Genomic DNA, 18,565 nt, shown 5'->3' with positions numbered 1-18,565 from the left:
TTAATTAGCCCACCAAAAGATTTATTCTTTCAAAACCAAGTTCTTTCTAAATCATAAGACACTTCTGGAATTTCAACATCTCTTTGCCAACAATAATTAGAGGAAAAATATGTAAGATTTCAGCCAGAAAATTTCATCTATGTCACATGTCCCCAGCCTCTCTCAGCAACTGCTCTGCGGTATCAGATCAGAAAAGTATCCTGTATCAAATAACTCTGATGCCAAATGCTGCAGAGGAAGGTGTAAAATCTCCATCATATGCAATTTACACTTCAGTACATTAATTGTCCGAACTCCTTTAAATCTTTAGGCTAGGTTTCCTCATTTAAACTAATAGCAACATGAAGCTGAGCAATGAAAGAGGCATCGAAACAACTATAAAGTCTTTGTCTTCTAAAAATATCTGTAGTCTGGACTTTCTTTCATGTCACGTCTAATTTGTATTGCCTCTTCTCCACAGCTTTAGGAATCACTCCCATTTCATGACATCTATTCTTCCTGTACATGACTGCCTGAAGCAAAGGTGTAGTGACTTCCATTCTCCTCATAACTTCAATTTACAGTTTCTGCTTTTCCCTTAGCACTTTGGGAAAAACTAGCTGAATAGTAACATGGCTGAATTAAATGAAGGTAAATCAAGGAAGTGATGATAGATACAAGCAAGAGGAAATAACTAACATAAGTACTAAATGTAGAAGAGTATTTGAATAACACAACGTTAACTTCTGTCCTCCCCTACCATCTTTAAGGAGTATATGTAGTTCAAAAAGTCGTTTCAACATAGCTGAAGTTAACAGTCAAATCTCTCTCCTATAGACCTAAGTTCAAGCCTTCAAAACCCAAGACTGAATTTCTACTATGTAATTTGAAACTAATTTTCTTGGCCTGTTCCTTAAACTGCAGCTGGTGAGAGCGTGACCATTCCCTTCAGGTTCTAATCTTGCTCCGTGAATGTCAGCAAATTGAGGTAGATGGAGGTCTGCAGCTGAGGATGCCCGACCATGTTCAGAACCAGATTCCAGAGAGACCACTGGCTGCAATATATATACAATAATCATCGCAGACCTCGGTGTCTCTAGTTGCTCCCCAGTTTGATGTGTGATGACAGCATTATTCTGAATAGCCCTTCACAGACTGGATATTGACCATGTTTCACACTTTTCTGCATCCATTTATTGGTATATGAGGCAGGCTGAAGTATGCTTATTGACATTGGTTACCCTGACACAAGAAAATGAAGTCTTGTATTTCTGAAAGTATGATCCTGTTCTAGAACCTGATGTCCTCTCAGTGATCTGAGATAATTTAGTGGATTTAAAATTTCAGCAGATCACACAAGTTCCATCTATACTTTCAGGAAGTCACCTGAGGAAAACATAAATGCAATCTGTGCAGGCTGTACCCTGGGAATGCAATATAACCGCACAATTTGTTGTAAAAACTGTATAAATAACTAGTCATTACAATCGAGTTCATGCTCACACTCATAATTTTAAGTTTAATCTGTTTTCATTCTGGCAAACAACCCAAAAATTAAAAGAGAAAACAGAAAGATTTGGCATAAAGACGTGTCAGTAGATGTTAGTTGATCTGCTCTGCGTGCAAAGGGTGAACTCTAACTAGAATCACTGTCATCTTAAATCTTAAAGAAAAATCTGAGTTATACCCAATACTTCTGGCAATGACTTAGCAAGCAAAAGTTTGTCTGTTTTGTTTCTATTCTCACTATTTGAGTTACTCTGAATCAGTTTGAAGTTGACATAAAGCACCATTCATATGCAATTCATTTTGAAAAATTACATGTGTTAAAGAGAAATCAAGCATGAAAATCTTCACCATACCCTTTCATCATTCGTTCCTCTTGTTGATTCTTCCTTCCCCTCATCTGGTAGAGGCATTCTAGTCAAAGTTAGTCCATTCAGGGCAGCTAGCTTTAGAGGCCCTATTTTTTTTGCATCAGTTTTATTCTTTTTCATACCCTGCAAAAGAAAAGCTAGAACTTACAAATATTCTTAAACAACTGATGAAGTTACCAAGCAGAACCCTGATGAGTTCCATTTAGCAAAGGATACTTCTTTGACCCCTTCTGCAAACAGCTCTGACCCTTCTTTTGATAAGCACTGCAGTGAGAGATTAGGGTGGTGGGACTACATTCCTCCAAGGACACAACACAAGTCTGTCTTCATTCCACACAGGTTAATGAAACTGCATGAGAATGACAAATATTGTTCTCTACAAAGCTCACAACTGAGGGTGTGAGGCAGCTACTCTGGATAAGTAACATTCTTGGACAGAACTAGAATCACTATCCAACCAATAAATACACTAATGGTTCTTTACTGGACTACACAATTTGCAGACACTCTTCTTCCCTACGAGTGGACACTAAAGTGAGACTAAACCTTTAAGATATCTGGATATAATAAAATGTTTCACTACATTTACAACAAGTTGTACATACAAAACATGAACACAGGACTACAGGCAGATCTGAACCCTGAAGCAGACTATGAATCTAAACTACTGTAGTGACCACTCTTTATTTGAGAGAAATATAAATGGGAGATTTCTATGAAATAATAAATTCAGATGATTCTTTTAGAAAGCATAAGTGGAAAAAAAATATCATTCTTGCAGTTGCTTAGTTTGGTTGTTAAAAAAAAAAAAAAAAGAAAGAAAAAGAAAACACAACACTGAATATATGGGTGAATATGCTGCCTGAACAGTGATAAATGCTTCTGAAAGCCGAATGGAGTAAGGAATACAAAGACAAAGCTAAGAGGATGAGACTGCATTTTAAAGTGAACACAAACACAACACTAAGAGTTCATTGGAAAGCAAAATGCATAAAGAGTGGTAGGAGACACTTTTTTTTTTTTTTTTTACCAGGTAATTCATCTCAATAGTAAATACAAAATGGCAATTTTCTATCCTGCAAGAGTACTCTTAAACATTACTGAAATAGAAAGTGATTTACTGAACAATTACAGTGAAAAAGTTTTAATATCAACTTTGTATCAAAAGATGTATATTTACATAGCTATCAGAAGGAAAAGGCAGGGTATGATTTTGGTAGACTCAGTGTCTGAAAATAAATCTTTTAGAGAAAAAAAAATACAGAGTATATCTAAATGTGAATACAAGAAGCCATCACCTCTTTTTTCCCTATATCCACATAACACAGGAGGAAGGAGATTTAAGAAAACATAAATAAATTTTAAATGAATCAAAGCTGATGAATGTTAATTTCACAGTGTTTAGCTCCATATATATAAGAAGTCTGACACACACAAAAAATGAAAGTACAGTAACTATTGATATACATAATTTACGTTAGCATTTGAAGCATCAGCTCTGGCCTTTACTACAGCAGCACACATTGTATAGTAGGTCCACTGCAGTCCAATTTGTGCAGAAAACTATTTGACACTCTCAGGCAGGCAAAGTTAGCAACAATTAAATTTTTACAAAGGCAAAATAATAATAAAAATGGTCTTTCTCTATTAGGGTGTGAAATATGAGAGGGTCTGCATAAAACTAAGGAAAGTGAGTAGTAAAGACTGAGTGAAATCATACAGTCCCAAAGAAGCCTTGGGGTTCCTACAAAGTAGGAATTATAGAAAAAGTAAAACTTGCAGTTGTCCGATTTATTTCTTTTAATGTATTCATAAGGTTGTAGTAGAATAAAGGGGCATTGCAAGCAAGAAGTAACTTCAGTGAGATAAAACCAGCTTAAGGGCAAGGCAAAAGGGAAAGGATATGAAAAGAGGAAGGAATGAAGGAAAGAAAAGAAGAGAGTATCAGGGAAGAATTTACTGCCTAATGTGTCAGATTACACTCTTAGGTCAGAATAAGAGGGTAAATGAATCAAAAATGTAAACACTGAGCTACATCTGATTTTTCAGTTCTAATATTAGAAAGCTGGTAGCAGAATGCAAACAGTTGGTTTTGTTCCAGATAAGCATAGGTAGGGCAGAATTTGGGATCTAGAACTGACTTTAAAATAGCTAATTCTCCAGTTGCTAGATAGTTTAAGTGTGTCAGATTAAGGGAGGCTGCACAGTTGGATTTGTGTGGGAGGACTCTACCAAACAGAATTCAGACATGGCAGAGAAGGAGAAAGAGAAAAGATAACTAAACAAAGTTAATGAGAGAAAATAGAAAAATAAAGTAGCTTTAATTCACACATTTTAAAAGCATCTCTCAGATTGATTAAAAAACAACAACAAAAACACTTAAACAAAAACCCCACACAACTCTGGTCACAGAACAATCTGAAACAACACAAACCAAGAGAAATAATATCCACTTACACCTAGTGGGGGAAGGCCTTCCACAATATTCTTCTTCCCAGACAAAAGATCAGACACAGGTCTCTTCTTTATCGAATCCTTCCTTACTCTGTATCTCCCTGACATTGTAAGGTCAGATTCTGACATAGATGGCATAAGCAGTCCTTCTCCTCTTCTCTGTACCTGGCTTTCTACTAATAAATGAACCGGGCTCATATCTTTTATTCTCTTTTCTGTCTCTGTAATATGTAATTTAGGCTCAAGAATATGCAGAGGGCCAGCAGATGAAGCAACAGAGCTATAGGGGTAGTTGAGTACAGGATCATGAGAATAACCACCCATTATGGATGAAAGTTGGGTTCGATCTTCAGGGAGAGGAGAGAGACTAGTACTAGCTTTGTTTTCTTCTTCAAATTCTTCTTCTTCTTCACTACTGTGAATTAGCATAGTGGCATCTGAAAGGGTTTTCTTATGATCACAGCTCACACCTTCATCTTGTTCATTTTCTTTTTGTTTGGTTCTCTCCATCAGAATGTTGGGCTGTGACCCTTCCGAGATAACTCTTGGAAGAGCCACATCTGCTGCAGATGCTGACATGGTCCTCTCTTTTATTCTTATTCCTTCAAAGCTGGGAGTCAAGCCTGCTATTTCAATACTGTTCCTTTTCTGCAGCTGAGCATGGCGTGCCGATGTTAGAGGTTCACTGACTTCCTGTAGAGAATGTGCCACAGGCAGGCTGTCTTCCTGAAATGTCTGGACAGAATGATGCACTCGCCTCGTGATAAGATCCGGGTTGCTGCTGCTAATGTAGATATGTCGGGAAAGGTCCGGAGTACTATTTGCAGGTCTTGGATATGGGTATGGGGGAGGAGGTCGATAGACTTGGGTCTTCATTATATTTGGTGCTGGATAATCCTGAGCCTGGAGCTGCACATTTGTCAGCTCAGGCACACTGACTGCCCCGACAACCGGGCGCTTTTCAGCGGGATAGGGGTAGGGGGACTGACTATGGAAACTGTAGTTCAGGTTAAATGGGTAATGGTTAGACTGAGGGGAAGTGAAGTGTGCATGTTCTCTTATTTCAGGTTGACTGTAAACCAAGGCATCAGGCCGGCTGTAGGCATACGTATTGCTGATGTTGAGATTTCTCATTGAATGACTCTGCCTATCTGTGTGTACCATTCCCCTTTTGAGCTGTCTCATCACAGTTTCATAGTCTGGTGTGGGCCGATAAGAAGGTGGTATTAGCGCGCTGTGTCTGTGTGATGGGACATAATCAGTCCTGAGGACATCGCTTCCAGTAATGCTTGGGTTAGAGGACATTGGGGATGGCTGCAAGTAATGCTGTGGATTATTCAGGGAGTTTGTGCTATGTGCACTATAGACACTACCATTGCGGATTCGACCACCGTAGTCATGAGGGGCTCTATCCAAGCTAGTCTGAGAGTGACAGTAGTATCCATTCTGATTGCTCACAAAGAGGTTATCTGAAAGTAAAGTTTAAGAACAAGCTTTATGTTCAAGACCTTGAACAACAAAGATATTCTCTATTAAGATGTAGCTAACTGAAGCTTGAGACTTTCAAAATCTCAGTTGTTCTTAACTATGTCTTGAATTGGGAAAAGAAAAAAGCAGAGTTTTTGGTGTTGTTGACACCTGAGGTATACACAACAGAATGACCTGGTATGTTCATTTAGATGATGCAACCTCCTACTGGAAAGCATTATCTCAGTTTACGAATGGCTTTCTTCAGTTTAGGATAGGAGTGTTAAGTTTAATTCTAAGTTAAACAAATCTATATCAAATTGTAAACCATTCTATTTGAAAGAAAGAACAGACGTTTACACCAAGGTTTGTACTAACCTAATGAGATCAGCTTAGATTGCAAGAAAACAAACACACAAACAAACACACAAACACCCCCTCTTCTCTTCAAAACACTCTCAGGTCTTAAGTAGATATAGACCTTTAGTATTTATTAGCCCAAGACCTTTAAAAAAATCAATTTAACATTTCTGCAGAAAATTTGGACACAGTTTAAACAACAACTATGTATTGTTTGCACGTTAACATATACCCACTCTGGTGGGTAAAGAAAATGTTTTAATAGTTTATGCACAATATACATTTAATAGTTCAACAACTACTTCATTGGATGTACAATTTGCCAAGCTTCATAAAAGAACAATTAAGTCATTTTTTAGATGCCTCTCATGATCTAACACCAAGTTCATCATTGCACACTTATGTTACTGAATTGCATAACAACCAAAAACTCTTCTCTTTGTTAAAAATAACATTCAAAAGTAGCACGATATAAAGTGCGATAGCATTCACTGTGTCCAGCAATGATTCCAATGCCTTATTGGAAATAATTCAGGTCCATTATGAATCTACATATCTGTACCTTTATGAATATTCATGCAACTATTTACATTGAAAATGTGCTCATTCCCTTACCAATGAGTTATTATGAGTATTTTTTTGATTTAGCTGACTTGTAGGACTGGAAGGTCCCAATCAAAACTGAGGACTCTTTGCAAAAGATCAGATTAACCTCTCTAGGGAAGCAGCTTTGTAAATTAGACATTATTTGTAACCATCAAAAAAGCAGAGAAAGCAGCCATGACTCCACACTGAAACTGCTTAGGAGTGTGCATTCCTTGATACTTTTTTTTTCCTTTTTTTTTAAACAAATGTTTACAGTTCTCAGCCTTTCAATTCCCGACCACTATGTAGTCTAGCAAACTCAGAGAGAAACTCAACTCATCCTACATCCTGTTTTTACGCAGCTATTAAGATCAATATTGACAAGGATCTCAGAATGCCATACCATACCAGCTTGGTACATAAACCAAAAAAACTGGTCAGTTAAATTCATGCAAGGGACCACAATCAACAGTTGCTGTATTTGCTGTCATAACTACTTTTTCTCATATCCCACTTTTCATGTCAGCCCACACGCAGCCTAGCAGCAAGCACTTCAGTGAGAGTTGCCATGCAAACCTAACCCATGGTCAGCCTGTAAATTTTGTCCAGCTCTAGCTAAATAGCTAAAACTACAAATTACAGCATTCACCCTCTAAAGTGGTGGGCTTCATGAAATTTAAATCACAAGATCTGTCTGTTTTCCACCTTGTTTAAAATTATTCAAGAATTGGAAATTTTCAAATCTGCTACAAATTACCTTGGGAGGATGCATATGGTTCAGTATAATGACCGTTGTAATGCAGCTGAGGTGGTGGAGGCATCATGTAAGCTTGAGGCTTGGGCTAAGAGAGAATTTTATTATTATTTAAAGAATTCATGATTTATTTTAAATATGGAATTCTTGAAATTTACATGCATGCACAGAAACAGAGTCTAAGACTTAAAACATTTCTCTAAATCTGCAAGTAAGTTTCTCCTGAGAGGCCAAACAAGAAATGTATTTGAAAAAAACACAAAACCAAACAACCCAAGATTATACCTTGCTATCTGAGATATAGGAGAGTCCCTAAAAGACAGAGCAGTCACACTAAAAATAGAATTGTTTAAAATATTTTTTACTGTAATTATTTTAATTCCATTATTCAGATGTTTTATAGCAGCTTTTTCTACAAGTCAGAAAGAGTTATTCACATAGTAGATACTCGTCTTTTTCACTGCTCATCTTACTTCACTGAAGGAAAGTAATATCTGTTTCATAGTCAATTTAAATCACTAAAAATGTGAATATGAAACTATTTGCTTTCCTTACCATGGACATCCTGGAAGAAGATCGCCTTCTAACAGGATTCACTGTAACGGGCTGGGTTTGCCTACAGAAGAAATATTATGGTGAGAAATCATTCTTACAACACCAAGACTTATTTCAAACCTTGGGAAGTGCTTGCAACGTCAGTTAAAATCACCCTGCATTTCTTGGAGCTTTGTTAAACAGTCCTTCCTACAGCCTGAAAAGGGAAGAGCTTGGTGCATAAACCACCATTGCTACTAGCAGAATCCTTTATATGAAGCATACAAAGAAGGTGGCCCTGAAGCTGTGCAACAGGGCCGAAGGGGATGCGTTGCAAATTTGAATCCCATAGAAAATCTCATACTAAAAGTTCCCTGTTCTACAAGACAATACATAAAGTCATTTACAAGTGGTCCTTAATATTTGCAACATTAGAGGAACTAAAAAACATGACTACAGTGCAATTTTTATGCTCTAGTTTAGCTAATGTTAATAACTTTTCATAATTTTTGTAGTGCCTTCATGATGGACTGTTCCGAAACCGTAAGCTCCTTTTTCCTCACCCTATAATGCATCCTGCAGCAAGACAGAGGTCAAAAAAATGGCAGAGAACAAATGCAGGAACTGACAGATTTCAGAAAGAAATGATTTTTCAGCTCACCCTTTGGGAAGTGAAGGACAAGAAAGGATTGGAAAGCGTGGAAGGGAAAGAATGAGGGAAGATTTCTGAGAGCCCTCCTCAGGTGGAGAGTCCAGGGAATCTCTAAAGACAAGGTACATACAGATAAAGAAAAAAAAAAAGCCTGAACTTAATACAGGTATGCATAAGACAGTTTTCAGCAGCAGGACCAGATGATAGGAAGTAATAGAACAGAGATTATCAGAAAGGTTTTTTTTTGAGGACTTTTCCTATTAATAAAACCATGTTGTGGTTAAAGTGTCAAAAGTAGAGAGTCATCCTAAAGATTGACATTCAATACAGAACTCTATGGAACTGACATTCAGAATGCAACACACAAGTCCCACAAATGCACTACTTCTACCAACACTTCTCAATCCTCTCAAAAGGTAGCCAAGCTTACAAGTTTAGAGATACAGAGGCTATTTTACTCGAAATTAATCTTCTTCTTCTAAGATGAGCTAACATGAACATGCTAGGGAGTCATCTGTTGTGGAAAATATTCCATTATCTTTCCAGTGGCCACAGAAAATTTTGCATCAGCACCTCTATAGATAGGTTGTTGGAGGTATATGTACAAGGAGGAGGAATGGTACATTTGGAAAATACTTTTTTCTTTTTATGTTAAGCTGTTCAGTGGATCTAATTCTCTATTTTTGGCTGAAGTAACTTAACTGAGGGAAATCTGTACCAGTGGAGAGGAGTAGCTCAAATTCCACCCCTTGATTTACAAGTTGGAGACCAGCCCATTTAAATTTAATTTGATGAATTGTATTAAATTTACTTTGCACTAGTGCTACTTGAGCTATACAAATTCCATGGATATCCAAAGGACCACATACCTCTCAGCTGTCAATCCAGCACATTTCAGGAGTGCTTCACATACACTTCCCGCCCTTTTAAAGGCCTTCAGAGTGTCCTTTCAGAGCAGTTCACCCAAACACAGGTTAAACCCAATCCCAGTGATTCCAACAAACATTCTAGCACTAGTAGCCTCCAAGGCAACTAATGTCTGTCACTGCACTGAGATCCAGCAGCAGGGGCCAAACATTACTACTTTTGGTAAGATTTTCAGTGTTTAATATTGTCCTCCACTATGAACCACACTAAAGCGTAAGTTTGAGAAATTGGTAACAAAAAAATTCTCAAAAACAATTAGGGAAAAAATACAAGTCATTAATTAGTATAATCTAAAAAGGACAGTACAGACATTACAGAGATTATAATACACTTCACTTCCCCATGGAAGTTTCAAGGGCACCAAGAGTTCTGCTAAGGTATTCTACTTACAGGCTGCATTTATTTAGTCTGTAAAATTTGTGTCTAGCTACGCACATCCTCCACACATATTTTGCTGTTTCCATATCTTCCTGCCAAAAAAATAAAAATAAAATAAAATGTGCACATTAGGCAAAATATGTACATCCATCACTTGCTCTCATAGAAGCCACTGAATTTTTTTAGATTAAATTGGTATCATCTGATTTTGTTTAAATTAACTTCATTGAAGCCATCAGATTTTCTCTAAAATCGTATGTTGCAGGCCTAAACATACACTTTAGCCTGACAATTTTATTAGATTTATGAAAGCTGAAAGAAACCTTCTCTTGTAAATATCTACTATAGCACAAGCACATTTTGTAGTTTTTACATACGGTGCCATCAGATACAACAGCTGCCTTCTTCAAAGGCAAGTGCTAGATGCTAGATGAACATGATTCTGCAAAGCACATTGTGGCCCATTCCAGCATAGCTCTAAGAACATGCTCATCTTTAAATGCCACCGACCTCACATTTTAAGAAAATATGCTATAAATTTTACTGGAATGGATGAAAATATTTATGAGCACGTGAACAAACCTTGTCAATGCACTCCACATAAAAGGTCAGATTTAATGCCTTCTCCTTTCTGGAGCACTGTCCCTTAGAAAGCTAACCAGAGGCTAGATTATTGCATTTGACTCATTCACATAATTCAAGGCTGCTAAAGATATACAAATAATTCATAGGACAAAAATTAGCAGTTAATTTGTGGCTTTATTTACTGATGTCTTAGTGAAAAAAAATCAAAACAGAAATTCACTCACAGTTTGGAATTGAATTGTCTCTTCTTTGTTTGCCAGCTCTAATGCGAAAAAGGATTTGTTGTGAGACATGTTGGCAATGTCATGCCACCTGCAGACAAAAGTGACAGACCATGACTGGCAAACCCTGATTTTCAAACCATGCAAAATGAAACTGAATTACAGAAGCTGTCTCTACAGTTTAGCTGGCACAACATTAAGTAACAGACTAACTAAAACAATGTATGAATTCAAAATACTGACACGAATTTTATCATGTAACTCTTCTCTATTTCTTTTATATATAATATTTGAAAGGAATTTGGATATTTTCCCAAGTGAATATTGTTAAGTAAACTGATGTTTACTTAAGACATCTTAGGACTTAAGACATTCTGCGTTCATAGTTGCTCCTTCTTGACTCAATAAGTGTTTTGCAATGGACTGCATATTACACACTCATCTCTTAGAATTACTCCAGTTTAAAGGGATTTATCCTACAGCCAATACACGGAAAAATTTCAATGAAATTCAGTATTAATCGCACTATAAGGACTACAGGACTATGCCCAGGTTTATCAAATGAATAAGCACACATCATATCTAAGAAACATCCATGATAGTGAGGCACATACACAAAATGTTATTTATAAAATATTATAAGTATATTTTAATAAAGAACAATACCAACCTAAATACAACAGGCGGCCGGCCATTTTTATGTTTCACAAAGATACCATCAAGACATGCTCCAATGAATATGTCACTTCCTTGGCTGTCCTGTAAGAAGTTGCAAAAAAAAATACACACAAATGGAAATAAAGTCTTTGAGAGCAAAGCTGCATGAGAATCAACTAGTTCTACAGTTTTTGAGGATAGGAAGCATGTGTGTTTTGTTTTGGTGGGGACGTGGAGGACAGGCTTACTGTTTGTTTATTTGCTTTTATTTTTGTCAGTAAGTAACCCTTTTTACATAGGGAAGAAAAGCAACTGAGACAAAAATCAGCACCCCATTTACCTTTGCAGGATAGGTCTCTTCACCATAGCCATCCATTCTCTCTACTTCTTGCATATATAACATTTCTGCATCAGGAGGAGTAAGGCCTCTATGAAAACGAAAACAATGATAACATGATCAGCTAGTTCAGTCAATAATCAAAAATCATGATTGTTTTACTCTGAATGTCACTGTTAAAGCTTCAAAAACACCCCCAGAACACCCAGGCAACCATCTAGACAAACTGTTTCCATCTGTACCAATGGCTGATGTACTTGTCTTAGCCTTTTGATATTAAAGAAGACATTATCTCTACCTGAAAAATCGTGTCATTCATTCTTATGTTCTCAATGCTTTTTCAGTCATAATTCTCTCTATTCCTTCACTTAATGAATTCCTTCTCTTAATGTTATGCAGACTGTTTTTCCTTTGCTAAACCTTAACTGTTTAATGTGGGTGCCAAAACATTTCAGAGATAAATGGATTTCAAATTCTCAAACCTCTGTTTTAAAATAATGCCCCACCCCCCAAAAAACAACAAAACAAAACAAAACAAACAAACAAAAAAATCAGTATTACTAACATAGACACAAACACTTCTCACTGATAAGTTGACAATTAGAACTTAACTTTCCTTTGTCTTAGACCACTGCATTTAGATGCCTTTTACTTAGACCATGCATTCTGGCATGGTGACTGTCTCTACACTTCTGTTGCTCAAAGTACCTGTCAACATTGTTCATCAAGAAACCTCCTTACTGGGGTCAGCAGCTTCATGTTGTAAACAAGTTTCATAAACATTATACAGGTTAAGTCACAAAATTTACTTCTATCCCATATTTTTAATTTTCAAGTATAATCTTCTCCTTCATTTTAGCAGTTGTTTGTTCCATTCTCTTTTCACTTTCATTCAGCAAAAATTTGTATTTTAACAAAACTGTATCAGTGCAAAGCTCATTTAAAAGAGAGGTGAAATTAGTTCAACTGCCTTCTGAGATACCCAACTTACAGAGCAACCATGTTAAGAAATTGAGGAATAAAGAGTTTAAGAAATCTTACCTATATTTCTGATGTAGCAAGGCAACTTTTTGTGTCGCTTCTTCCAATATTTTTTCTTCTTGTAGCCAACCCTTAATATAAGATAGCATTTATAGAATGAACTACAAAATATTCTATGAAATAAAGAAACTGGAGCCATTTTAGACAGAGAAACCAACCCTTCACTCTAATTTTGGAGCTTAGATGCTGGATATTAACACAAACAATGCCAAAAAGTATAAACTGTTTTGAAGTGGTTTTACTCACTTCCCTGTATCTACCTCAACCTTCTTTTCAGTATAATATACAATAAAACTGAAAAGATCTTGCAACATCTTTGCTTCTGTGCAATATACTTTATCACACCTCACTCCAGCCTCAGAGAAAACTTTTTCTGAATTTGACTATCTTGGAAGCAGTAAACTAGATGGATCACAGCATCTTTAATAATGATTTGTATTTATCAATCTTGTATTTGTCTTCAGTACAAAGGAGGGCTCTTCATAACACAGTGTAATTGTGTTCAGTAATGCCAAAAAGAGAATTTAAAGAAAGTACTTACAACTGGAAACAAAGCAAATCTTTGAAGAAACTCCTGAGATTCATACTGATCATAGTCTCCAAAATCAGCTAGGAAAAAAAAAAAGTCCTGGATTCAAACATTTGTAACAAAATACAATACCCAATTAATTGCAGAAGGATTTCCAAGTAGCAAATCCCCACCCTATTGAACTATGATCTGAATGTAAAGCAATGGAATACACTAAGTATCTTTAAATAACGTTTATGAAAAGTAAAATCACACTCCATCTTTTTACCAGAAAAATTGATGAGACTCCGTGTGGATATGAAAGGAGAGGAAATGATAAAACGAATACTGCTGCTTCAAGTTCCTTAGTTTCTTGGGTTTATATTTGCTTGTTTTTTAAATGCAGAGCAGTTGAGGTTGGAAAGGGCCTCTGGAGACTACTCTCTCCCCCTGCTCAAGTAAGTCAGCTCCAGCAGACTGTCTTAGGGCCTTCTCCAGTCAGATTTTGAATACAGAAGATGAAGACTTCACAGCTTCTCTGGGCAACCTGTTCCCATGTCTCACCACTCTTACAGCAGAAGACATTATGTTTAGATGAAATTCCCTGTAGTTCAATTTGTGCCCATTGCCTCTTACCCTGTCCCTGAGTGCCACTGAAAAGAGCCTGGCTCGATCTTCCTTACTCCCTCCTGTCTGATACTAGATTATACACAACTGCACTTGCAGCATAGAGTGACAAACTGTTCTCACCACTAGGTCCTGAGTGGCTTGAGCACCCTGGACACCAAAGTTCCTGCTCACCAGCCTTCAACAGCTCCCTGCACAAAGACATGTGGAAAGTGGGACATAGAAGCCTTGACTTTCCTGATTCAAAGGTATGCTCAGAAAGGATGTACTAAAAGCGTTGATTTTGTGTCATGCCAAAGGGCATTCCAAAGAATTTGTTTTGTTATGCTTCCAAGAAAAAAGAAGCCAACGTTTCAAAGAAATAAAGTAGTTTAAATCAGAAAAGTTATGTACAGTCTCAAAAGAGAAACTATTCTAAGGAATAACAGTCTGCAGGGAACAATTTTTCCAAACCATATAAACATGATTTCCAAGTACACGGATCTTATTTACATTATCACAGATTCTCACCTATAATGGTGTAACTATAGTGACATTTAGGAATCTGATTTTTATTGAGCATTAATGATTACTATGCAAGTTACTCGTGATTAAAGGGGAGAACTTGTGACACACCAGATCAACTAAGCACTTGAGATAAAGCAATGCTTAGAAGCAGCCTATTGTAACTATTTCAAACAGAAATCATTCCTGAAATCAGTTCACTCAAAACAGCAAACTGCTTCTGTTAGTTCACTAGCTAAAATTAACTGACCTACCTTGTATAAGCTACTTCAGTCATTGGAGTGCATTAATTTAGAACCTGCACTTTTTCTAAGTTGTTTTTTTCATCATGTTATCAACACATGCAGTTCTCTACCCAAGACCGAAAGAGGAATGTGTAAGCTAAAAGGATAAATATTTTCCATCTGGAAAGAAGATTATATTGAAAGATTTCTGTAAACAACTTACTGAGCAGAGAGACATTTACACTGTCCAAAGATATGAAAATAATGAAGTAAGATTTTGCCAGTTGAAGACTATTAAATCCTGGCTTGGATTAAACAAATTCACTGTTATATAAACAAGGCACTAACATTATTAATCCTACTCCACTGGTAACTATATTCTCAGAGAAACATACTCACAATCTTTAACATGACACTACCAAAATACATAATTAAAACACAACACAACAACAAAAACACCACTAAGTTACATGTACTGGCAGTGACTAAGCCCTTCTCAATTTTGGCAGTTTTACAGTTGCTGCTAGATATACTCCAGTCACATCCACATCGCGTCCACTGGAGTGAAGCAATATACAAACTCAACAAAAGCTGTTGCCATTAAAACCTGTTAACATGAGAGATTTCAGATTGAACAAGCAGGTTAGCAGGGAACACCAGATCAGAACATGATCAGAAGCCACAGGCTGAGGACAGCTGATTTTTTTTTTAAGTACTTTATCCCCTTTGATCCTAATGAGGAAAAGCATCCAATTTCATGGACGTATCAGAGAAAGGGATCTTCAGGAAAGATTTGAACATAGAAATTGTTAACAGCCTTGTATACTAACTTGGAATAATCTTTGGCGTTCAGATATTTGGGACAAGAAGCGGAGATACAAGCACTACTCTACATTCACATTTGCTTATTTATTAAAATACGTCCCTTTCTCTTGAGACAATGTCAGAATAAAGAGTCTTCAGTGACACAGACAAGAGTTCTGCTGGTGTTAGCAGCCAGGTAGAGCCCTTGCTCCCAAAGGAATTCAGATGTTCAGGTTAACCCCAACTCCTGAAAATACATGTCAGGTACCTGGGTATACTTCTGAGGGCTGCGCAGAAATACCAGCAAGTGCTGGGCCACTGATCCCACTGTCCTCCTCCCCAGCCCATGCTTTGGGTGATGAAGTTCTAAGGAGCAAACCTTTCTTACCCTACTGAATGGAACTGCTGCTGTGTTTGTGAGGCTGCCAACTGAAAACAAAAATGTGCTTCACAGAAATGGAACATATACTGGAAAGCAACTACCTCTTGCATTTTTATTACAGCAAGGAAATGGCTCTACAAGCAATAAACAGAAAACATGCGATAGAAAATACATCATTGTATTTCCAAAGTAACAGTAGCTAATAGGCATAATTGCCTTACTTACCTTGAACAGCTAAACCAGCCAAATGTATTGCTTGTTCTAGTGTACAAGGAATGTTACCCTCCAAGATATCCTTCTTTAATTGCAAATAATACTGATACCTACATGAAAAAAAAAAAAAAAAAGAAAAAAAAAAAAAGAAAAAAAAGGAAAAAGCTAACATCAGCTTCTTAATTTTAAGAGACTACAGATTAGCATGCCTTCATTTCCAGTTCCTCTCTGCATTCACTAGTAACTGTGGAGGATTGTCTTCCTCATCATTCAGACCCAGTATTTTATGGTCTTTATCAACTTTTCCCTTCACTTATCTGCTGCAGAATCCAAGCCTGCTCTGTCTTAAGTCAAAGAGTGTCCACAATTTCTGTCTAATACCATACCCTCAAAATCATGCATTTTTGTCTTCCCTCCTTAATATTCTTACCATCTCTTCTTTACAATGTCCAGTGCACTGCTGCTGCATTTCTGCATTCCCTTCCCATAAATCAAATATGCACATCCCTTCCATCACATTAGTTACTTCCATTTCTGCATTACAACTCCTGGGTACTCACTTGGCAGGCACCACACTTTTTTTCCTTTAATCTGACCTTTCCTGGGCCATCTCTTCAACATGCAAGCACTACTAGGTGTACCATTTGTCCACAGCCTGAACCACTATGTTCTTTAATTCTTCTGGCCCTTTCAGCCAACCATGGTGCGCCCTATCTTAGCTAATATACGTTACCCCCAAGCACCTCAAGACTCACAAATGCCAGTATAGCCACACAGATTTGGCCAAGAAGGACATTTGTCTTCTGTAGGTCTAGTTTCAAAAGTTTCTTAACTTCCTCATATTGTATGTTAACTGTTGTGAAGTAAGGCTTTAACACTGAGAACACAGAAGCACAGGCTACTCACATGTCAAAAGACAGATCTCTTCACTAAACTGTTAAATTCTGTGACATTTTATAAATATTGTTTAGACTTTTCCTGGCTCCTACTTAAAAAAGCACTATGCCACATGACACCAGATAATATCCTTATAAACACACAAAAATAGGTGGAACTAAACCCGGGCCTTAAAAAAAAAGTCACAGCACATTGAGGCACTTGGGAAAAGAAAACTTCAACAGGCAAAATATAGAACATAGGCTCTTTCCATAGAACAGCTACCGAAAGCAGACATACAGACAAAGGGTCTTGAAACTACCTGACAAGAGGGCAAATACCATCTCTTTTGTTTGTGATGCTTCCTCTTCCTGGTACGCACTGAATGTACCATTTGCTTAAAGATGCTCAATTTCATTTGTATTGAAAATGCCTGGAAAAAATCCCCCAACACAAGGATTTCTCTGAAACTAATCCAGACTCTCACAATTTTAAATTGAAGCAAGTGCCACCCTCTAGGATGAGTGCAAGACTGCCACACAATTTCTTACAAAAACACTGCAAGATTGCTGTTAAAGCTCCAGCATAATAATCACATTCTTTGAATAAATGCCAGAAAAAAAATAATAAAGGTTTTTCAGGCAATGTATGTAATCTAGTTACTGGTTTAATACTCACTTGTCTGTTAAAAATAATAATGAAATCAGAACAACTGCGGACTTTAAGACACTAGAAGTCCATGTGTAGGCCCATAGGACTATTTGGCCAGTACACATGCTCAGCTTGATGCTTCCTCTGCAGTTAGCACCATTTGTGTGATGTTCTTCAGATTCATAGTACAAATGGACACATGATAGCAAAGCTAATATACATCTTTGTTGCCCAGTGAAAGTCAAAAATCATAAATTCAGGCTTAGCCAGATGTCTGCCAATACAGTTGGTAGGTACCAGAGAGTACTGAGAGCAAAATAAGGAAAAGCATAAGATCTGCACGTCCTTTCCATGGGATGGACTTCCCCCAAAGCAATGTATTGCTCTTCAAAACAAAGTAAGAGACAGACTGATATGAAGGGACTAAAACAGTTAAAAATCTGACCGTGCCAGTATTCCTATTATCAAGAACAGGTTTGAATAGATTCCTCAGATCACTGAAAAGTTCATTCTTTGCTTAGTTTATAACATTTTAAATATTCAAAAGGGAAATAAATATACAATTGGAACATAAATTCTACCTAAAGTAATAATTTCTGTATGTAGAAAGGTTGGGGAGGGGAAGCAGACAATTTGTACGTGAACTATACATTTTAGAATGCTACAAACAAGATTACAGGCACGTGTAAGAAGTTTACCTGGTAATCTCCTGCTGAAGCTGAGAGACAGTAGGCACATAGAACACTACTCCAAAATACACAGTGGGCTCCAAGGCATATTTGTCCAGCTGCTTTTTCAGAGGCTTGTCCAAATCTACCCATCTGCGCTGGTTCTGCTTGTTGTAATACCACAGACTGAAATACGTAATCTGAAAGGGAGGCATATCAGTGATGAAACAAAGTTAATGTTAGATAAAATACATTGCTACCTAGAAATTAAAACACTAAGGTTGTAGGTCACTGAAAACT

At 37.1% G+C, this 18,565-nt stretch overlaps 1 protein-coding gene across 3 annotated transcripts in view; it reads right to left on the bottom strand.

The window, feature by feature from the left end:
- PTPN21 (protein tyrosine phosphatase non-receptor type 21) overlaps positions 1 to 18,565 on the bottom strand; it is a 38,103-nt gene that overhangs the window by 6,702 nt on the left and 12,836 nt on the right. For 2 of the 3 annotated variants that reach the window (XM_032188664.1, XM_032188665.1), the window contains exons 3-15: positions 18,296 to 18,465; positions 16,083 to 16,180; positions 13,350 to 13,417; positions 12,809 to 12,879; positions 11,771 to 11,858; positions 11,444 to 11,532; positions 10,777 to 10,864; positions 9,980 to 10,059; positions 8,672 to 8,773; positions 8,032 to 8,092; positions 7,480 to 7,564; positions 4,314 to 5,779; positions 1,842 to 1,979 (exon numbers count right to left, since the gene is read on the bottom strand). In XM_032188664.1, the coding sequence (XP_032044555.1) occupies positions 1,842 to 1,979; positions 4,314 to 5,779; positions 7,480 to 7,564; positions 8,032 to 8,092; positions 8,672 to 8,773; positions 9,980 to 10,059; positions 10,777 to 10,864; positions 11,444 to 11,532; positions 11,771 to 11,858; positions 12,809 to 12,879; positions 13,350 to 13,417; positions 16,083 to 16,180; positions 18,296 to 18,465 (2,604 nt within the window). The remainder of the gene's footprint in view (positions 1 to 1,841; positions 1,980 to 4,313; positions 5,780 to 7,479; positions 7,565 to 8,031; positions 8,093 to 8,671; positions 8,774 to 9,979; positions 10,060 to 10,776; positions 10,865 to 11,443; positions 11,533 to 11,770; positions 11,859 to 12,808; positions 12,880 to 13,349; positions 13,418 to 16,082; positions 16,181 to 18,295; positions 18,466 to 18,565) is intronic. The other variant, XM_032188667.1, reaches the window with a different exon arrangement.

This window comes from Aythya fuligula, chromosome 5 (assembly GCF_009819795.1).
Source record: "Aythya fuligula isolate bAytFul2 chromosome 5, bAytFul2.pri, whole genome shotgun sequence".
Taxonomy (NCBI): domain Eukaryota; kingdom Metazoa; phylum Chordata; class Aves; order Anseriformes; family Anatidae; genus Aythya; species Aythya fuligula.
The sequence above is the reverse complement of the archived record's forward strand: the minus strand, read 5'-3'. Positions and strand labels throughout refer to the sequence as shown.